Source organism: Hippocampus guttulatus, chromosome 13, assembly GCF_054856545.1.
Source record: "Hippocampus guttulatus isolate MCC_2025c chromosome 13, RoL_Hgut_1.0, whole genome shotgun sequence".
NCBI classification, from domain to species: Eukaryota; Metazoa; Chordata; class Actinopteri; order Syngnathiformes; family Syngnathidae; genus Hippocampus; species Hippocampus guttulatus.
This window is the reverse complement of record NC_141273.1, coordinates 11257928-11278310: the sequence shown is the minus strand read 5'-3', so window position 1 is coordinate 11278310 and position 20383 is coordinate 11257928. Positions and strand designations below refer to the sequence as shown.

The window sequence follows — 20383 nt, the reverse complement described above, 5'->3', positions numbered from 1 at the left end:
TGCCTACATTCTTGCTGCTGGAGGCTGTAAATTTCCCCAGTGTGGGACAAATAAAGGATATCTTATCTTATCTTAATTTCTTTGCAAGTGAGCAAATTTACAAATTTGGCAGGAGTTCAAAAAGATCTAGCGATATAAAACTACTCTGGAATAGCTACTGTTTGGACAGATTGAATTACATGTTAACTTTTTTTGGAGTGACGACTTCATGTTTTTGTTTTTGTAACCTTTATGTACAAGATTAAGAAGCAATTATTTCCTTTTGGGGGGGGGGGGTCATAGGGAATGTCCTCTGTTTTCCTTGAAGTCCAGTCCAATCGTTTCAGCGTACATTTTATGAAAGTCGTTGGCGTTTGTCAGTTGGTGCTACTTTGGCAAATGTCCACTAGATGGGAGAGTCTGCCTACTTTTTACATTGGAGCCATAAGAAGGAGGAAAAAAAAGTCATACAATTGAATGGTTTTCACACATAAATTTTATTCGAAGCACTTTCTTTTGACTGATAAACATTATCCAACACCTATTGAGTTAGCCCATTCCAAAGCATTTCACACTGGAAGTTTTTACCTGGCAATTCAGCACCGAGCTGTCATCACAGGAATAAATGCAAATCATTCATATCCATAACGAGAGAGGGGGGGAAACCCCCCACAAAATATCAAGGCCTCACAGCTAACGTAGCAAAACCACATCCATTTTGTCCAAGATATACTAAGTGCATTGAAATACAAGCATGTGATATGAGCAGAATGTTGTTGCTGCTCTGTTTTACTTACATGTATAGCCTATGACGTCATCTTAATGATATCTATGTGTTCCGTCGTATTATTGTTCTTTTAAGTCAAATGTTTGGTAATGCGCTTTGCTACAGCTGCAGCTGTTGTGAAAGCACTATATAAATAATGCTGCATTGTATTGTAAACTCACATTGTGCTTTTGTAGCAGCAGCAGCAGCAGCACATCCTTTTCAAGACATTTCTCCAATAAAAATAGTCATGTTATGCATGAAGAATAAAGTATATCATATACGAGATCCAGAGAATCTTACTGGTGATGCCAGTGAAGGCCATCAACAGATTGACTGAAGCAATGTGGCATTTGATTTGATTTGACCTTTAAATATCACAGATGAACTGGGCTCTGTGGTTGTTGTCTTATGACGACTTTCCAGTTTTGTTAAACATCCCTGAAAGAGCATGTTGCGGCCAACATTGGACCCGGAACAAAAAGAGAGAATACTATCAATATCACACACCCAAGATGGGCAATGTGTCACTTGTGAACTTAGACAATTCAATATCTTTGGCAAATGTATATAGGTACTGAAGCATACCCTCATGGAGTATGCAATATATTCACCAAAAAAGCTGATTCATGTGCTCTTCTGGCAGCGAGGTGGTGATTCACAGGTCTGGTTCACAGTTCGGAGGAACCTGTTTAGAATCTCAACTCCAACCTTCCTGCCTGGAGTCTGCAGGTTCCCACCGTGCTTGTGTGGGTTTTCTCCCACATTCCTAAAATGTGCATATCAGGTTCACAGCCTCTAAATTCGAGGGAAAAAAATGTTTTCAGGCGTGTCAATCATACAGCCGCTAGAGGGTTCAATCTGGCCTACAGGATGAGTTTCAAATGGGGGGAAAAAATACATTAGACAGGGTGGTGGCGGAGGTTGGGAAGGATTTTGAGAGTTGTTACGCTGATGTAAATAATGGAGTAAAAATCATTTCTAGATCTTCAGAAATAGATTTAATTTTAAAGCAAAATGCAATATTTGTCACTTCCAATTGCATGTGAATTATAAGTGCCTTTACCTCCAATCGCTGTGAGCCATTATGACTTTCATGACATCGAAGGTCACTCTTAACGTTTTGAAACATGACAGTTTATGAAATGAAAATGATCTATTTGTGTTGCTTTGATTGAAAACAAACGGAAACATATATTATTTACATAATAATTAAGCTATTATTTTACTGGTCCAGTCCACTTGACACAAAATAAGGCTGTATCTGACTTCTTATTGTGTATTAAAAAAAAAACGTGAGCCGAATGATTCACCCTAATGACATATGTGCGAATTCCTAATGCATATATTTGTTTGTCTATGTGTGATGTCACGTCAGTTTGGTCTAGGATGTTATTTGGGCGAGCTATTACCATTGATGTGCCTGTGAGGTGGTTTGTTTGGGTTGAATAATTTAACTGCTAATTAAAGTTACGCGACATGGGTTCATGATTGTGTACATGCACTCGAAACATGATGGTGTTGGTTTATGATTGTCTATGTTTTTTGTTTTTTGTTTTAAGTGCTCAGCTCACCCATGACCCTAATGAGGACACATGCTATTGAAAAAGGGTGGTAATATGTTATTTTGTCACAGTTTTAAGTCTAAAGACTTCAGAGGTGACAAATGCAGGTCCAGAAAGGGAAAACCCTGCCATAGCACAGTTTGGCTTTAGTCGAGGGTGCTTCTCCACAGGTGCTCCTGGAGTGGTGCCCGTTGAGTAGAAGCGCCTGTGGCTAAAGCCAAACTATGGTCGGGTTTTTACTTTCAAGACCAGGATTTGAACCCTCTGGCAGACTTGGGCCAATTAGCGGCATCCAGAGTTAAAAGCAAAAATGGTGAAGCAGCATTTAGCTGTTACGCTGCACACATATGGAATAAATTGTTAAATGAGGTGAAGTTAGCCATGAGTATAGATGCTTTTAGATCCAGGTTAAAAACCTTGTTCCCCCCCCACCCTCACCCAATACATACCATTGATTAAAGTCTTTTCCACATGTTTCAATAAATTTAACAGTACAGCCATTTAGTAATTTTATAAACCTACTTTTATTTCTTTACTTTAAAATATCCATGCATCCATCCATTTTCGAATCCTCTTATCCTCACGACGGTCGTCATTGGGCCGATTAAATGTTGTCAAAGTACATTATTTACTTCGTTACTTTCATTTTCCATGCTTTGCTTCTGAATGCCGTTAGCTATTGTGTTTGGAAATGATTTTAGGGGTTGTGTGTTTGCTTGTGTGAAGCACATTGAGTTGCCTTGCTTATGAAATGCTCTATCGAGTATACATCAACTCATTCAGTACCAGCCAATTGTGGACCAAGTCTGAAAAGACGTTTAAAAACGTCTTTGGGAGTGAATGAGTTAAATAAGCTTGCCCTTTCTATGAAAATCAACGGCATCCATCCGAGCCCATCACCAATTATCTTAACATAATTGAATGGGAATTTGAATGTGCATAAAAGGTGACATTTTAACAATCATTTAGAAATACTTTGTATCCGTGTGTTTAATAGCAGCTTGTGCCAATGTTGATAATGTGACCTCTGCAATTGGCTGGTCCGTCTCTCACCCAAAGACAGCTGGGATTGCCTCCTGCTCACTCACATCGAACCTTAATGACAACTGTATAAAAAATGAACGGTGGGTGAATATTGTGCCCTTGTCCCTCAGTTTGTGAGAAATACTGCTCTGAATCCATTCACTGACATTCCAGTCATCAATAGTGAAGCCCTCCAGCTGTTTCTTTTGAATAGAAGCCAGATCGCATCATTCATCTGCACATTTTGCAACAAAATGTCAATAAGCCCACATGGTGTAATTAATATACGATCCAAACACAAAAGTGCACCAAACAACACCAGCCAGGAGTACTTTGTACTAATCTACTGTCACTTCCATCACACGAATATCGTTGCATTCACTCAACACCGAATGTTCCCTTTTTAAGGCTCGTCTCCGCAAACACATTAAATTGCCATGCAATGCGCACATTCTTTTGCAAACGGGCAATGACACACTAATACAGACAGCTGACACACGAGAGACAGCGAATACGGTCTGCGTTCTAGTTTTGTAACGCTGGATTGCACCCGGGCGGAACTTTCTCAGGCTTTTCAGGCAACGTAAGCACAAAAGGAAAAAGAACGCCTTTGGCTTCGAGAGGCGCCCTCAGCGGCTCCTCCACAAAGAAGGCGTTCTCCTCCTCCACCACGAACTGAAGAGTCTGGCTTTTGTTAACACAGTAGATGCAGTTGCCTACGACGACGCACCGAAACGGCAACGAGCTGCCGAGCCTTTGCGACGCGCAATCGTGCCACATTTTCACGATGCTGTTGTACTTGAACACATTGATCCCCTGCTCGCGGGTCACGTCGAAGCGGTAGATGAAGCTCTTCAGCGCCACCATATCGGTCGACTTTTTCCTGCTGTTGTTGTACGGGCACTCTTGCCACTCGTCCCTCTTGGTGTCGTACTTGAGGAGGCGATAGAAGAGAGAGCCCCCGGACACGTAAAGCTCCCCGTTGCAGGTGGTGGCCTCGTGAGCTACGGCGAAGGCCCCCTTCGGCAAAGGGGCCACGGCGGTCCAGCGGTCCGTGCGAGGGTCATATTTTTCGACGGTAAACAAACACTCCCCTCCGACAGCGTACAGGTACCCATCCATGGACACCAGCTTCAGTTGGGCACGGGCCTGCGTCATGGGTCGGATCTCTGCCCAGTGGTTTGTTTTGGGGTTGTAACAGAAGACCTTGTCCGATACCCTCCCCTTGTCCCCATAGCCTCTTATCCCCCCTGCCACAAACAGGTAGTTGTACATTGTGCAGATTCCACAGCCTTTCGTATTGACGTCCTCCGGCATGGCTGTCAAAGCATTCCAGTCGTTGGCCCCTTGGCTGAATGAGTAGATGGTGTGACTTTCCTCCAGAGACCCCACGGACAAGGGGCTCTGGGGACGGCTTCCACAGCGGCTCGGCGGCCGGCTCCCGACGCGTTCAAATACGTCGTCGATCTCAGCGGCCATGAGGGTCTTCCTCCCGTCCATTCTCTTCTTCAGGACCAGATCGCGCTCTGACCCGGTCAGGCGCCCGTACACGCAGGGGTCCTTGAGTATCTGCAGGAAGTTGTCGCTCATGAAACCGTAAGCGGTCTCCTTCAGTTCACTAAGTCGCTGCTTTTTGGCGATGCTCAGAATCTCATAGCAGTTGCCCGCAGTGATTTGTTCCGTCATGCGGTCCATGGCTGCCTGCACGGCGCAAGGGATCTGGAGGATTTTGGCCCCCGTGATGACATCCACGACATTGTCCTTCGAAACATTCATCTGGGAAGTGTAAACATAGTCAATTAAGGTGGACAAAGTCTTATAGCTCATGCCCTTCACTTTGAGGATGTTGCGCGACAGCCGAGCTTTGAAGTAGTCGCTCTTTTCTGCCAGGACCGACTTGTGAGCGTTGATCGTCTGACCGCCAACTTCGATGACTAAATCAGGCTCGGTTCTACCGGACAATGAATTGACCGCATCTGAGCTGCCCTCTGGATTGCACGATGGGTCTGATTGATCCGTTGCTGGTTTCGTATCAGCAATGCGTAACTCTTTCGCTCTTGCGCCATTGGGGATTTGACTGCTTGCGCAGTTGGATTGCACGTGGGACGCACTCGAGTTCACCTGTGATTGAAAGTCCACCTCGTTCTTTTCTTTGGAGAGATGAAACTTATTTGCACCCCCCACGTATGAGCCGTTACCTTTTTGACAATCGTTAGCATAGTTTTCAGTTATCAGTCTTCCATCCAGCAGATATTCTTTCTCAAGCACCGTAGGGAGGTCGAAGTCTGGTTCGTCCCCCAAGAACCCTTGGACAAAACCTGTATGCAAATCCCTGGCCTTGTCAGGGCTTGCCACGGGGTTGACCGTGTGGCGGATGACATCGGCCTCGATCACGGCAACTCCTCCTCCCGGTACTTGACTCTCGGTCATCCTGACGTACTCACTTGTAATGGAGGATGTTGTCCGTACTGATCATTCTGGGGGAGGGCAAACTTCTGTCTTTTGTGTTTTTCTGCCACCTACGTGGAAGGGAGGAAACATGACTCATTAAGATGCAATAGCTGACGGGCATTCTTTCTCTGATTAAACCAAGACTGACATTGCAATGCGGTGTCGTAACTCTAAGGTATTGCTGTCTCATCATTTCAACCTAATAAATATGTGTAAAGCCAGCTTAGTGGGGGATTCGCATATTGGAGAAGTAATGATTAACGTATGATGACAAGAAGCAATGGTGTAAAGAAAGCACCAATATAGTGAACAAAATGAGCAATTTTCTATACCGCTTGTCTTCGGTAGGGTCACAGGTCAGTAGTTGCCTTTGGGTGAAAGGACACTGTCGATTGCTTGTCGGGGAATCACAAGGCACATTTTGACAAACCTATGAATAATTTAGAGTCTGTAATGAAGTTAACTGGCGTGTTTTTGAAATATGGGAGGAAACTACAATACCCAGATAGACCCCAGAAAGCAAAACATGTTCATTCCACACAAGAAGGAGGAAGCCAAGATTAGATCATCAAAAATGAAAACTTTGAGGCAGACGGGATGAACGCGAGTCGACCGTGCTGCCCACAAAACTATGAGATGGATGCAAAACAATACAGAGCATCGCGGCTCAAGTGCCAACATGCAAAAATGGGAAATAATTGTTGTGGAAATGCTAGCCTGCGTTGTGCCGTTTATCAAGGTGTCCTTGAGCAAGGCATCGTCCCCATTGCCCAGCTCAAATTTAACAGTGACGTCTCTCCTTTAAAGTCTGCAGGTTTGGTTCTTGTATGGATAGATATGCAGTACACGCATACTGTCCGCCAGGGTGTACTAAATGCTCCATTTGAGGTATTCTAATTAATATAATACATTGCATTACGGACAAATTAACATTCGCTTAAAACTAACAGGTATACAGAAAGAAACAGTGGGCCCTTATGCTACTAAATTCTTTTATGGTCACAACTGATATTGCAAATGACGGTGATTGTGTTCAGTCTAAAAACTGGAATATTGCACACGAGAAAACTAGGGCCACACACAAGGTCTCTTTAAGAGTCAAACTGCGTGACCTGCTGTAATAATCACCCGAGCAGTCCATCAAGAGCTTGAATCAGATACATTTAGTGCGCATGCGCACGGATAAATTACTCCTTCAAATGACAAGTAAAGGGTGAAAAGAGCCTCGGCTGAGCCTGTTCCGTCATGCTCATGCAACAATGAGCAAATAAGCGGTAAAATGGAGGTCGGTTGTCTGATTGCAACCTTTTAAAAATCTACGCTTATTTCCCTGCAAAGTTAAATGCAACCTACCTGTGAATCCAGGCTGTGATTAAAGCGCTCGGAACCCGCAATCCCTCCAAACAAAGCGTTACGTAAAGCCTCCACAATCCTGACCGAGCAGTCACCCGAGATGACTTTATTTGATCCACATTTTCGTCTTGATTCCGTCCGCCCGTTCTGCTCTTAAGCCACCCGATCCTATGAATGGGCTCGTCTTCGGCTCCCCGAATGACAAACCTCCCCGCGGCCGAGGCGAGGCGAGGCTGAAGCGGCGATCGCACAAAAGTCAAACCCCCCCCCCCCCCTCCCCAGGTGGGCGCGCCTACCAAACCAGCCTCCACGCGTGACCATGCAACCAATAAATGTGGCGCTTGTCCAACACTGGCAGCATGACTTGTCAGTGAATGTCTTGGTAGTTTTTCCCCTCTACAGTTGACTATTTCGCTAAACCACGCCCCTTCGCTTAGTATTAACCCTCAACTGTACAGGGCAAAGCTTCATCTGTTGGACGAAGCATCATTCTTTCAACACCCCACCCCGTCCCATGGTACCCCCATGGAGGTGGTTGATAGGACTATACCACGTACTGTAAAGTAAATGAAATCTGTGGATTTAAGTGTACTTTATCACTAAATATATCAAATGTACACTTACCACGGCAGAAGTGGCACAAGTACTCACACTCGGGTAAAAGTAGAGGTACAAGTAGAAGCGCTGATTCAACTGCTGTACCTAAGTTTTTAAAAAAAAAATCGAAACAATACAAGCTCTGAAACCTACTTCGGCAAAAAGAAAAAGGACAAACGCGAATTGATACTGTCCAGTATGCACAATAATCTCCGATAATAATGGTCATACTGAGAAGAAAAAAAATAGGACGCGCTATTAAACTGTTCACAAAGATTTGTTAACAATGTAAAGTGGTTGAAAGGCTGAATCAGCAAATGCTTATAACTGAAAAAATGCACAATACCTGGGGGGGGGGGGGGGGGGGGTTCAGATTATACAGATCATTTTCGACGAGTAGAATCTTGTAGTTTTTAGGCTAGCACAAAACAGCGCTGTTGCTACGAATCATTCCTGGAACCGAAAAAAATGAAACACTTATCTTAAACGAGGCCATGGATGAGGAATATCGTGCTTCTACGAATCTGTTGCATCGTCGTCGTTACCGCTCCTCAATTGATGTTCCTCCATGTCGTTGTTGTCAATCAAAGTGTCATCCGCACAGTTCAAGTTTCCCAAATCTATTTACATTTTTTATGTTGCATCACCATCTGTTAAAAAAAAGTAATCAGCATATTTTGACAACGTGAGGAAAAAGTGCACATATCTACTTTCAAATGTTAGGGATATTCAAGTACAGTTTACTTAAGCAACAAAGTAATTATAACGTCAAATCGACATTCAGAAACATTACGATGCTAATATAAAACCAAGAAAAAAACAATCAAAACAGTTAGTACTCACCAGTCGAGCCTTAATGGAATAAACACATTAGAAATAGCTTTTCTATAAGGATATATATACAGTATAAATACGAGACATTAGAATGTACTTGGGAGCCCTAGACACTTGATAGCATGGTACTAGATTGAGATTTATTTCCAACAGCATCAAATTGTGCAATTTTAGACTCCATTGCCAACTATCTGGGTCTGCACCCGGAGTAGTGTTTGTAGGCTTGTGCCTCACACCTCAACACAGTAGTTCTTTTGTACCTTTGCTCAACAACGGCAATGAACAACCTCCTTGAAAGAGGTTTAAAAGAAAAAAAGCACAACCTACAGAGCAACAGAGGGTCCATTTATCCTCCACGGTGAAGACTGTCCCAGTAACTGGTCGGCCATTGTATCTGTAAAAGGGCAGCGCGTAACCATCAGGCTTGTGAGATTTTGAGGTATTCAGATTGGAGGTTTCAATGCGAGACATATTCAGAGAACAGAGACAGGCCGGGGACAGATGTGTGCACACCAAATGAGCGTCTCCATGGATACCCCAGTGTTGTGCATGCCAGCCACCAGCCAAGACGAGTTACTCGTAGGCCACATTACAGAGAAGTGCAACTGTTTTATAAAGAACTGATGGACAAATACAATTATAATAGCACATTAGAAGAGGATCGCACTGTATGAGCTATGGACTAGTCTGTACACATTCTGGATCTGATCTCACCCCTTGAATGTAGGTGAATAGTGAAAATGGTTGCGCAACTGTGGATGTGGGCGTTTGGAGAGAGAAAATGCCTTGACCCGCTTTGCTCAGCAGTGGGAGAAACGAAGAGTGAAATCCCAGAAGTGCTGCATCAGGCTTCACTCACCTACCTCAGGCGCACTGCTAGTCCCAACATGTAGTAAAGGCAATCAATCGCTGGAGCATTGGATACTCTGTTCTTTCCGAAAACTGCTACCGTTTGTTTATTAATCTAACCCTTCACATCCAATCAAGTTTTTACAGTGCTTAGTACTTTGTATTCCCTCGGTTGGAATATACTGTCAAGCGATTGTTGAAAATGCTGCATTGTAAGAACACAAACTACATAAGTATCTCAATAAATCAAGGTTTATATATTAAGAACATAGCAGAAATACAGTACCATACATATAAATGTATACAACAACAACAAAAGTATGTTTTACAATCTTTTAAATATTCTTAACTGAGAAACAATGAGCATTCAGTCTGGAGAAAAAAAAAACTTTCCATGTCAAGAACAACAACAAAAATCTTCCATTTGTAGAGAACACTGGCCAGCCAGACCTCCTAGTCTTTCCAAAGCTCATCAGTCAACGTTACTTCAACTTTTTATCCATTATCTTTGTAAACGCACGAGTGGGGGAAACACTGGGCCACTTCCATGAAATGATATTTGATCCAACTCAAAGAACCTTTGTCTGATCTCCCTCAAAAAACACTTACAGACAATCCTGAGTGAACTCCAGATTTACACCTCAACTAGTCATGACAGATTTCCTTAAACTTAATCCTAACCTTGAAAAAAATAAAATGAAAGTATCTAACAACCACATTTTAACTTCACATGCATCATGCAGAAAAAAATGAAAGTCTCAACACCGTTTCACGAACTGTGGTCTTGTACAATTTATACAAACTATAAACAGTGGCAGGTCACAGAGTTCTTTTATGTCGCAATGAGATATCATCAAGAATACTGTAGTCGAGGCAAATATTGCTGTTCTGGTTGAAACAAGCCATTTTGCTTGTTGCCATTGCTCCGTCATAATTAGTAAAAGGGTAACATCAGATGTCTTTGGGACATACAGTGGGTATGAAAAGTCTACACACCCCTGTTCAAATGCCAGGTTTCTATCATGTAAAAAAAAAAAAGTCCAGCTGGGTGGTGGACAGTAAATATTTTAGAGAGCGAAAATAAACAACTGAGACCAAGTGGTTGCACAAGTGTGCACACCCTGTTGCAACTGGGGTTGTGGCTGTGTTCAGAATTAACAAGTCACATTGAAACTCTTGTTAACTGCGAGTCAGCGCACCCAACGGCGAGTAAGAGGGCTTTTTTTTTTTTGCGTTTGAGCACGAGCCTGAATGTTTTGTGCTAACACAGACTAAGGAATAATAGCACTCCAGAATACAGTACTTTATAAAAATAGAGTAGTAAGATAGTAATTTTTCATTGATGATAGCGAGTACATGCTTTTGGGTATGATTACATTATTTGACTAAATGTGTTATTTCCATCGTTTGTGTTCATAGGTTTCTTTTAAAAGGGCAAGTATCAAGTTTTTGGTATGATTTATCTTGGTTCTATACTTTTATAGCACAAATCCTTGCATTTGAAAAGGGGCGTAGAGACTCTATCCAGCGTATGTGTGCCTGAAATGAGTCAAGAGACATTTGAATGATTACATTGGGCAACCACCAGTTGTAATCAGAAATGGCTTTATGTGACCGAAAAACATTTTTGACGCTGATTTAAAAAAAAAAAAAAACGTATTTACTTTTTTCTAGCACTTTTTTTTTATGTTTAAGTTTGACCTATATTAGTTCGTGTAAACGGATTTTATCATGCATTGTCATTTTTAGCTATGACATTTCCGGAAAAAAATCCCCTTGTTGCCGAACCTAACCCTTAATTGATACATATTACCACTACATATATTTTAATATTACATATTATATTTTTGTTATTATAATATTAATATTGTTACTCTGAATATATGTGGTACAGAAAAAAAACAAGGGGAGATTCTGAATCAGCTCCAAAAAAATAAACAATCTAGAAAGGTTTATTTCCCCCCAAAAATTGTGTGACTGGTAATTCACTTCTCTTTCACTGGTGTACTGGTTGGGTGTCACATGTTAAGCAAGGGGATCTGCCAGATCAGGATGGTTGAGGTGTTGTCCTCATGGCGTGACTGTTTGGTCTTTTTGTTCACCCTGCGGTGGCCCAAACCTCCAGAAACCACCAGGAGAGAGCTGACGTCCACTTTGCTCTTGCGACGGCCCTTTTGGTGGTGGGCTGGATCATGGAGCATGTCGTAAAGGGCCCCGTCCTCGGGCCCGTGCTCCAAGGAACCTTGGGACTGAAATAAAGAGCCGCAGGATGAGGAAGAATGTGAGTCCTGCAGCGCCATGGTGGTGCAGCCTGCCTCTCCCAGCCATACTCCTTGGCCCTGAGGTGGGGTCGAATTAGAGTCCGAGGGGGGCAGAGCGGCTTCTCCGTCCTCTGGCTCTACTGGCTGGGCTGTCGCTGAGGAGGCGGAGCATGTGAGGCCTGAGGGTCGGTTGCACACTGCTGTTGCCACAGTTAGGAACTTAACTGGGCCATTGTGAGCATGCAAGGACACCATACCCCGACCTGAAGACACACACAACCCTCTGTTCATTTATAAGGGTTCCTACAGAATATGCACCTGAGTTATTTGTAAATGTACTGTTACAGCATTGCTCATAATCATATTCATTAGCCTAGGTGTTATTTGTTTCCTCATAATGCATACATATATCCACAAATACAAATATGCTGGACCTGTGTTACCTGTGACCTTGGGGATACCCTGTAGTCTGGGGACGGAGAGAGAGACAGTCACGCCCAGGTTGGTTCCGACCAGTAGCATACCGTGGCAAACCAGCAAACTGCTCACTGATACTCTCTGGTTCCCTGTGGGAAAAACGCAAGCGTGACGTTCGATACAACTTATTCGCTGTTGGTGTGGAAGAACACCTTTGAGATGGAACTGCAGCGGAGATTGTGACCAAATGGACAAAAACCTGCACAGATACTCCAGAAGAGTTGCAAGATGTTATAGCCAACCCCCAATGTTACTATTTGAAGTCCCGATAGTTTAATGTTCAGCCCTCTACTTTTTTGTATCGCTTCCTGTCATTACCGTTTGCTGATGAGTTGGAGCCTATTTGAGGAGGCTTTGGCTCATGTTTACTCAAAGCTGCATTATTTCATCAATTAGTAAATATGGAATTGTAAATATGGTTAAGGGTTGTTGTAAAACACAATGTGGAATGTGTTTTTGTCTTCATGGCGGCTGTGTCCCTTTCCCTTAAACCCAGAAATTGATTTTTCTTCTGCATGTGATAGTAATGGAAAATTGGCTATACAGACATTCATTCACAATCAAATTCATACTTCAGGCCAATTTTAGAGTCTTCAATTGACGAAACATGCATGTTTTTAGAATGGGAGGAAGCTGGAGTAGCCTAAGAAATCTGGGTGAACATGAAAATTCCACACAGAAAGGCCTATGTCCAGATTCGAGGTCCCAACCTCAGAACTGTGAGGCACATGTGCTAACCTTTCGCCCACCGTGTCCCAACACTTTTGTCCAATTGTGTCTTGTGAATCCCATGGAAAAAGAAACCACTTCAGCAGGCTATAAAATGTTGTTTGAGGAAGGTAAGTCTGCATATTTCTGCAGCTCTGAGGTTGATTTATCTCCAAGGCAACACGAAAAAACCTCCTGAATAAATGTAGTGCTTTTCAAGCCTCCGTTTCACAAAGAAACACAAGCGTGTTACATAACACAATGACCGATGCGTGATACTGTAATCAAGCAACAAGCAGCGCCTCTATTCAGGAAAGCTCGTGGTCGTTAGAGTGGAACAATGCCACCTGTTTGTTTCCCTTGGTCACAAATATCAGTACAACGCACTGTAAAGTCGTGTTTACAGCTCAGTTCATAAAGGAAGGCAATAAAGTCTGACATGTTGATGGATTGTGGGAGTGGAATTTAACACTCACGACAGATATGAGCTTTTTGTCAGCGCTACAAATAATGACGATCTAAAGAAATAACCCCAACCGTTTTTTACTGGTACATGGTGCCGGTCAAGTCACAGTTGCGCCAGCAGCTTCACTTAAATTTCCCTCCCACACAGTAAATGCTCTTTTGCCTGGAGGAGAAATGGTTTCCAGTCCTTGCGATTGACCCCACTGACGAGAGGTGACCTCTTACAACACCAACCACTCTGGCATTGCTCCAGGAATCACGCAAGCGAGGTAGACAGGTACATTCCTCTTTTCTAAAGCCCAGCTGAGGACAGAGAATCTTGGCCACATGTGCTTCTAATGCAGGCACGCAATGGGCAGAAAAACACATTGCTGGTTGCGGGAGGGTGAGGGGGGGGGGGGCTTGGTCAACTTTCCCCTTTCATAATATTTGGAGTTCTCCAACCAGAGGGTGAACTAAAATAAATCCTGAGGGAACATCCACACGAATCCTGATCCTACAGCAGAGCACCACTTTGATCCGCACTTAGCCCTGACAAGCAACAGCAGGAGGGAAGAGTAAATCTCACACACTACAATATGAAACAGCACCAGCGATTCAGGCACACTAAGAATAACAGCACCATGTGTGCAATTGTGCTTCTCTCTCTAAGGCGGGAGAAGATGGACTTCTTCTGGATTAGCCTTTTAAGCTGATAAAGTCCTCTGTGTCTACTGTTAATGTGCACATTTTCACTCTTTAATCAGGGTGACCAGAGCTCCATTTTGATCAAGCGGAACGGTTTGGTTCATGGTTGAGTTTAGCGATGTTATACAAGCCCTTCTGACATACTGTAGGTATGGACAAGATTTGTGAAAGTATTGCGCAAGAATTTTCATGACAGTCGTGACAGCAGCATTTTTGAAAGACTTATATGGTCAAGATAATTTCCCCCATATTTGGTTAAGTTCCTAAATTGTGCGACTTCCGGGGCATTCGGCTAGATACTATTGTGCCGGAACATTTTTCGGCACCCTTCTTTTGAAGGTGTTAAAGACGCCTCCAGGGTGACGCTAGTCTGTAACTGGTCATGATGACAAAAACAAAATGCTTCAAACAGCAGCTAGCTCGATTAATCCGGTATAGATCGGTATATCAGTGGATGGCGCATTGATCACTTCAAACACCTTTCCCGAGTGCTTCTGCAGACTTCATGCAGATCCGGTGACCATCCAAGAAAGCTCGCATTATAACCGATGGCAGATTAGAAATAATAGAAGTGTAAATGACAAGCCAGAGATATCATTTGTTGCCCCACCCCTCTGATGCTTGTCTCATTAAAACATGCATGGCTGCCTTTTTAGGTCACACAGCAGCAGACAAAAGCAACACCCTGGGCACGCCCTGCAACCTGATGGCCACCATCCTCTCGCTTTCTTAAATCAGCATTCTGGACAACAAATACATTCAGAAAAAAAAAATGCCCAATATAAGAGACAATATAAACTACTACTACCACAGAATGACTCTAAATTATGAGCTGCACGTCGCAAAGGATAAGCATGAAAATGACTGCTATTACAGCACATTATGCTAAGGCGTTTCTGAGGTAAGAACCACCAGACAGAGTTGCAATTGTTCCAACATGTGTGAACCTGAGATGGGCAAAATTTCAAGTGCTACTGACTGAAGCAATCACAGAAAAGGCAACACCCAAATTTTCCTGATATCCAATATGTTCTGTAAACACACAAAAATCCTTTCATAATTTTACTTAATGTCAACATTATTTTATTTGTCTGCTGTGGAACATTGAAGCACAAGCAGTATCTGTTCTGGGGTAACAGTTGACCACGCTTTGTTATTCTTTGTTATTATGAGTTAAGCAGCAAAATACCCTTGTTTTTTGTTTGTTTGTTCTGTTTTGTTTTGTTTTTTTGCCATCTCAGGGGACGGCCATTTTGCTACTTTCTGTCAACTCGATATGACATCACAGTTGCTCAAGGATCAGGTCACGACCAACCACGGCTCACCTGTTTGCTGATGTCGAGTCATGATTGGTCGTTACCTCAGCTTTTTTTTTTTTTTATTTTTTTATTTATATTGAACATAAAACATATATACAGTAATAATTTGACAGAAAATAAGGTAGATAAAAAAAGTAAAAAGAAATAAATCAATCTTCATTCAACACAGTTATTATGTTCAAGGGAGTAGGAAGAAGTAAAAAACTTATCTAGTCCTACCCCGTTATGTGATTGTATCTAATAAATCATTTTTATATCAATGAGAAAAGAAAAAAGTAAGAAGAAAGAAGTCTCCATTAAGGCTCATACTTTACCCTTAACCGTGATATTTTTACAACTTTTGGTTTGTATCGGGATTATATACTTCCACACCCTGACACTCTTGTGTCAATTTTCTCTTGTATTCATAATGGATATTTATATACCTTTCTCTATTTATCAACTTAGTTCTGATTTATCATTATATTTAATGTTTTGAATTTATCATTTTAACTCTGATTGATGTAGGTTGTTTGTACGATTTTTTTGAATTTGTTTTTGAACTCAGCATATAAGATAATATAACCTTTATTAGTCCCACACTGGGGAAATTTGCAGTCTACAGCAGCAAGATGCTGATTGCTCTGTGTATTTCCTGTGTGCATACATTTATTTTCGCAATACCCTTAAATTACAAGCATTTGTCAAAGGGATCTAATAATAGAGCTGTGTTTGAATCTGCCCAATGATAGGTCCCGCTTTAGATACTTGCTGAATTTGAGTCACTTTGTACCACCCCTGTGGGTCATTTGAAGTTCTAATGTAATTAGTCTGTCGACTAACTTGCGTTTCAGACCGGTTCCAGATCATGAAAACATGACATGTTTCTCTTGCAGCCAACCCTAGTACTTTATTTTCGTCACAGATGATGCACAGGCCGCACGTTTCCCCGCTCTAATTCTGGCCTACAGTAACAACTTTGCAGTCCCCTGGAAAGCATTCTGGAAAAGTCCAGAAAAGAATAAAAGCAAAGTGGTACCATTTGTGGTATAGTTTGTCACAGAGAGCAGCTTCCTCTTCACTTGCATGGAGCTTATTAGTCAACACGGGCACTCGGTACCTACAACAGACTGCTTTTATCATTCACAAGTCTCGGAGGGGGCGGCCCGGTAGTCCAGTGGTTAGCACGTCGACTTCACAGTGCAGAGGTACCGGGTTCAATTCCAGCTCCGGCCTCCCTGTGTGGAGTTTGCATTTTCTCCCCGGGCCTGCGTGGGTTTTCTCCGGGTGCTCCGGTTTCCTCCCACGTTCCAAAAACATGCATGGCAGGCTGATTGAACACGCTAAATTGTCCCTAGGCGTGAGTGTGAGTGCGCATGGTTGTTCGTCTCTGTGTGCACTGCGATTGGCTGGCAACCGGTTCAGGGTGTCCCCCGCCTACTGCCCGAAGACGGCTGGGATAGGCTCCAGCACCCGCCGCGACCCTAGTGAGGATCAACCGGTTCGGAAAATGAATGAATGAATGAAAGTCTCGGAGGGAGAGGCCTGCCGTTTGTAACAGGAAGGTCCCCCCCACCCCCAGATCATGTGAACACGCGAGCATTTCAACAACGTGGCTTTTTTTCTTCAACAGAAGAAAATAAATTGTCGCGATTTTCCACTTAAGTCAAGAGATCTTTTATTTCTTTTTTTTTTTTTAACATTTTGGTTTTGTACTTTCTGCCAAAGAATTGCATTCCATTTCCACAAATCTAGGCAATTCATGACTTGTGATTGGACTTTCCACATCCTTTTAGATGCGGCTGGACCTGAAAGAAATACCAGATGTGCAAAAAAAAAAAAAGAGCCCCAGGAATCTGCATCCTTTGAGCCAAATAGTTGTAAAAGTTACTGTCATCTTGAGGTAGAAGAAAAGCGAATGCCGTGAGAGCCGTTTCGGTCACCGTGGCGTTATCGATGCTGACGAGGGATTGAAGAACAGTAACTGGAGGCAAGCATTGCACGCATATGGCTCTCACAAAGCACGAGGGACATGTCAGATGACATGACTAAATGTTACTCGCTATCATTACAAGACAAAGACCCAGATCCGGAGTATGCACAAACGTGTAATCTCCCCCCTGGAACTGATTGCGTTCATTCTTTTCGGCTCTGCGTTTTTTGTTTTTTTTTGGGTCAAGGCTGATGTAACACAGCGGATTAAAAGATCTAAAGTAGCAGCCAGCGTCTCTGATGACTTCAGCATGCGACATTTACTGCGCTGACATTTAATTTGATTTGCGCTGAACGCTGTCAGCAATACTTTGACTTCAACCTATGTTGCAGCAGAGTCCTCCTCTTTTATTGTGAGGACACGAAGAGCCCAGGAATTTTCTTCAAATAAAACGGTGTCAGTGTTTCAAGGCTTGTGGACTTTGGCTAATAACCACGTTAAAGTTTTTCTTTTTATCTTAAAATGGCTAACCCTAACTAGAATATTGCGTTGCATCGCAGCCAAAGGCACACATATTATAACATGGAGACTCACAGCTAATAAAGCGAAGCGGCCAGTATATGCGCATAGTTATTTTGATGGCTAAATTTAGCTGCTGCGGTTTTTAATCGGGTGCGCTTCTCAGTACGGAAATTACAGTCTTTACTGTAAATGATGTGATCTTACCAGGTAAGATATTGTTGACAGGCGTTGCAATATTGATGTCCTGCAAGTGTTCAAGGGTCTCAGTGTGAAAGAGGCGCAAGGTGGAACCTGAGCTGAAGGCAATCCAGATGCCCACGCCAGCCACCACCATTTGGGACACCACCATACCCTCCTCCTGATGGGCCTCCAATTGCCTCTGGGTGGGGAAAATAGCACAGGTGAGAGGGCAAGTATAGTACCAGGAATAGGTGAATCATAAAAAAATAAAAAAAAGAACAATATGATGAAGACCAGCACGTGACACCCAAATGTGGGTCTCAAAGATTGGCAAGTGTTAAATGTGTAAAACTGAAACCACATCGAGGAAAAAGCACATTCTCCAAGCCAAAAGTTACATAACCGCACCACACACTGCACTACGTGGAGGTAGGGTTAAATTTAGTCGAGTGGTGTCCATTCACAAGCGCCTCAGAGCAATATCAAGAATTAGCTCACAATCAAGCAGGAAATGTGTTCAATGTGTGTTTCATTGATCAAAAGGAGTCACATGACAACTCAATGACTTGTAATACGTCTCGCCCTCTGTTACTGGCCGAAGTCTGATTCCTCGGTGGCGAATGGAATAAGAGCAAGATAGGCAGGTGGTCCAACATAATGAGCTTAATGAGGCTAAACAGATTATGAGTGAGTGCATGTCAGTGGGACGGGACTATTTTTGGTCCCTGGCAGGTGCTTCCTTTTCTGAAACTAGAATGGAACACAAATGTGGAAGGCTATATTCTTAGTCATATTTCAGACTATGAAAAGGAGGAGGCCCAATCGCGGGAAATCAGAGATCCCTTATTATTCTCGTCACATGAACTTTTTATTTTTAATCACCTGTGTGTTGTTGTTGTTGTTTTTAATTCTCACTATGACACCGTCAGTGCGACTCTGTGTCATTTTTAGAGGGACACATTTTCTCACGGACTTAACAATTGGATCGGAGATGATTTGGGCCGCTATCATGTCTTCCACTTGAGAGTACTTCCTGTGTGATTTGCACAAGCAGACGGGGACGGATAAGAGGAGAATGAGCACTTTTTTTCCCATACTCCTCACAAAGATTAGCCCCCCCCCTCCCAAAAAATGAACTGGCCTCTTTAAGTAACATGTGCGGTACCTACCTCCACAAGGTGTGTCTCTGTACTAATGATGAAGACCTGCCCGCCTGATGAAGCCCAGAGGCGCTCTTCTACAGCCAGCATGGCTTTGATCGGCAAGACTCCCAGCTTCACCACCTTGGGCTTGTCGCTGATCCATAACCCCTCTGCAGTGGGTGGTGACACATCGATATGACATCAAGACATGAGTCATTGTACATTGATGACAACCTTTGCACTTGCACTACTGCACGGCCCATTGCCATCTCACGACAAAGGCCAGTCTTCTTGAACTTTATCAAGGAAATGTTGACACTGCCTTTATAAATGTCACCTATAAAGGTCATTTGCATCAAGAACACTTCGAATACTGCCGGAGAGGCCATTGCCGGTTTTCATAGCCCCCCACTATGAATATAGATGCGCCGTGAAGCATTAGTCATCGCCAAGCTCCATCCTGCTCGCACTTCCTACACACTCAGCTCTCCATGTGGCTGGCACCCACGGTGGCAGATCGACACAGATGCGACACGCAGAGGGAGCAGACATTTGATTGCCCAAAAAAAATAATAATCTTAAATTAAACGAAAGCCAGTTGGTGTCGTGGCATGATTGTGCAGCCATCTGCAACGGTTCGATGACTTTTAGTGTAAAAGACCTTGCAAGGCGTACACAGTTGTGATGCTAACCCCATCTAAAACATTTACGATGACGTCAACAAGGTTTCCCGTTCAAAGTGAAAGCCCTCTGACCTTACAAAAAGATCCACGGGATAAACGGACATATTTTGCCCCCACTGACAAATGACCATTGTATGGTGTAAAAAAAACAAAAAACGAAGGAGCTTTGCAATGGAAAACCCAGGCAAGCATTCTCCCACCGAATCATATACGAGTGACAAATATAGCATCAAGTATTATCTTTCAGCAAAAAGAGTTGCTTTGGGGATGAAATGAAGCATTAGATACAGAGGATAACACAACAAAATGAGAATATTCAGCTGCACCAAAGCCAAACAAAGACACTGCCATGCTCTCTCCTTATTAGCGGGTGCCGGATGACGGAGGAAAAAGATGCGGCAAGCGGAGCAAGTTGTGATGGGAAGTCAAGAACACAATTCAGTGCATTTGACTAATGCTTCTCCCAGAAGTAATTGGAATGATATACTGTATTTTGGTTGACCAAATACATGCGTATTATTATGAAAAAAATGAACGTGAATAATGAGAAAATAAGTAAACTGGAGAGAATGTCTGAAAGCCATGTAACAGATGGAACAAAACGGGGAAT

The 20383-nt window shown here is 43.0% G+C and overlaps 2 protein-coding genes across 3 annotated transcripts in view; both read right to left on the bottom strand.

The window, feature by feature from the left end:
* Positions 1-457: 457 nt before the first annotated feature.
* kbtbd11 (kelch repeat and BTB (POZ) domain containing 11) lies at positions 458-7382 on the bottom strand. The gene is made up of 2 exons (XM_086127933.1): positions 7138-7382; positions 458-5852 (listed from the first exon to the last, which is right to left on the bottom strand). The coding sequence occupies exon 2, from the start codon at positions 5761-5763 to the stop codon at positions 3859-3861; it is 1905 nt and encodes a 634-aa protein (XP_085984059.1). The 5' UTR covers positions 5764-5852; positions 7138-7382; the 3' UTR covers positions 458-3858.
* Positions 7383-9651: 2269 nt separating this feature from the next.
* Positions 9652-20383, bottom strand: part of arhgef10 (Rho guanine nucleotide exchange factor (GEF) 10) — a 36379-nt gene continuing 25647 nt past the window's right edge. For both annotated transcript variants that reach the window (XM_086127666.1, XM_086127667.1), the window contains 4 exons: positions 19118-19260; positions 17973-18147; positions 12122-12244; positions 9652-11941 (listed from right to left, as the gene is read on the bottom strand). In XM_086127666.1, coding sequence (XP_085983792.1) covers positions 11436-11941; positions 12122-12244; positions 17973-18147; positions 19118-19260 — 947 coding nt within the window. In that variant the 3' untranslated portion in view covers positions 9652-11435. The remainder of the gene's footprint in view (positions 11942-12121; positions 12245-17972; positions 18148-19117; positions 19261-20383) is intronic.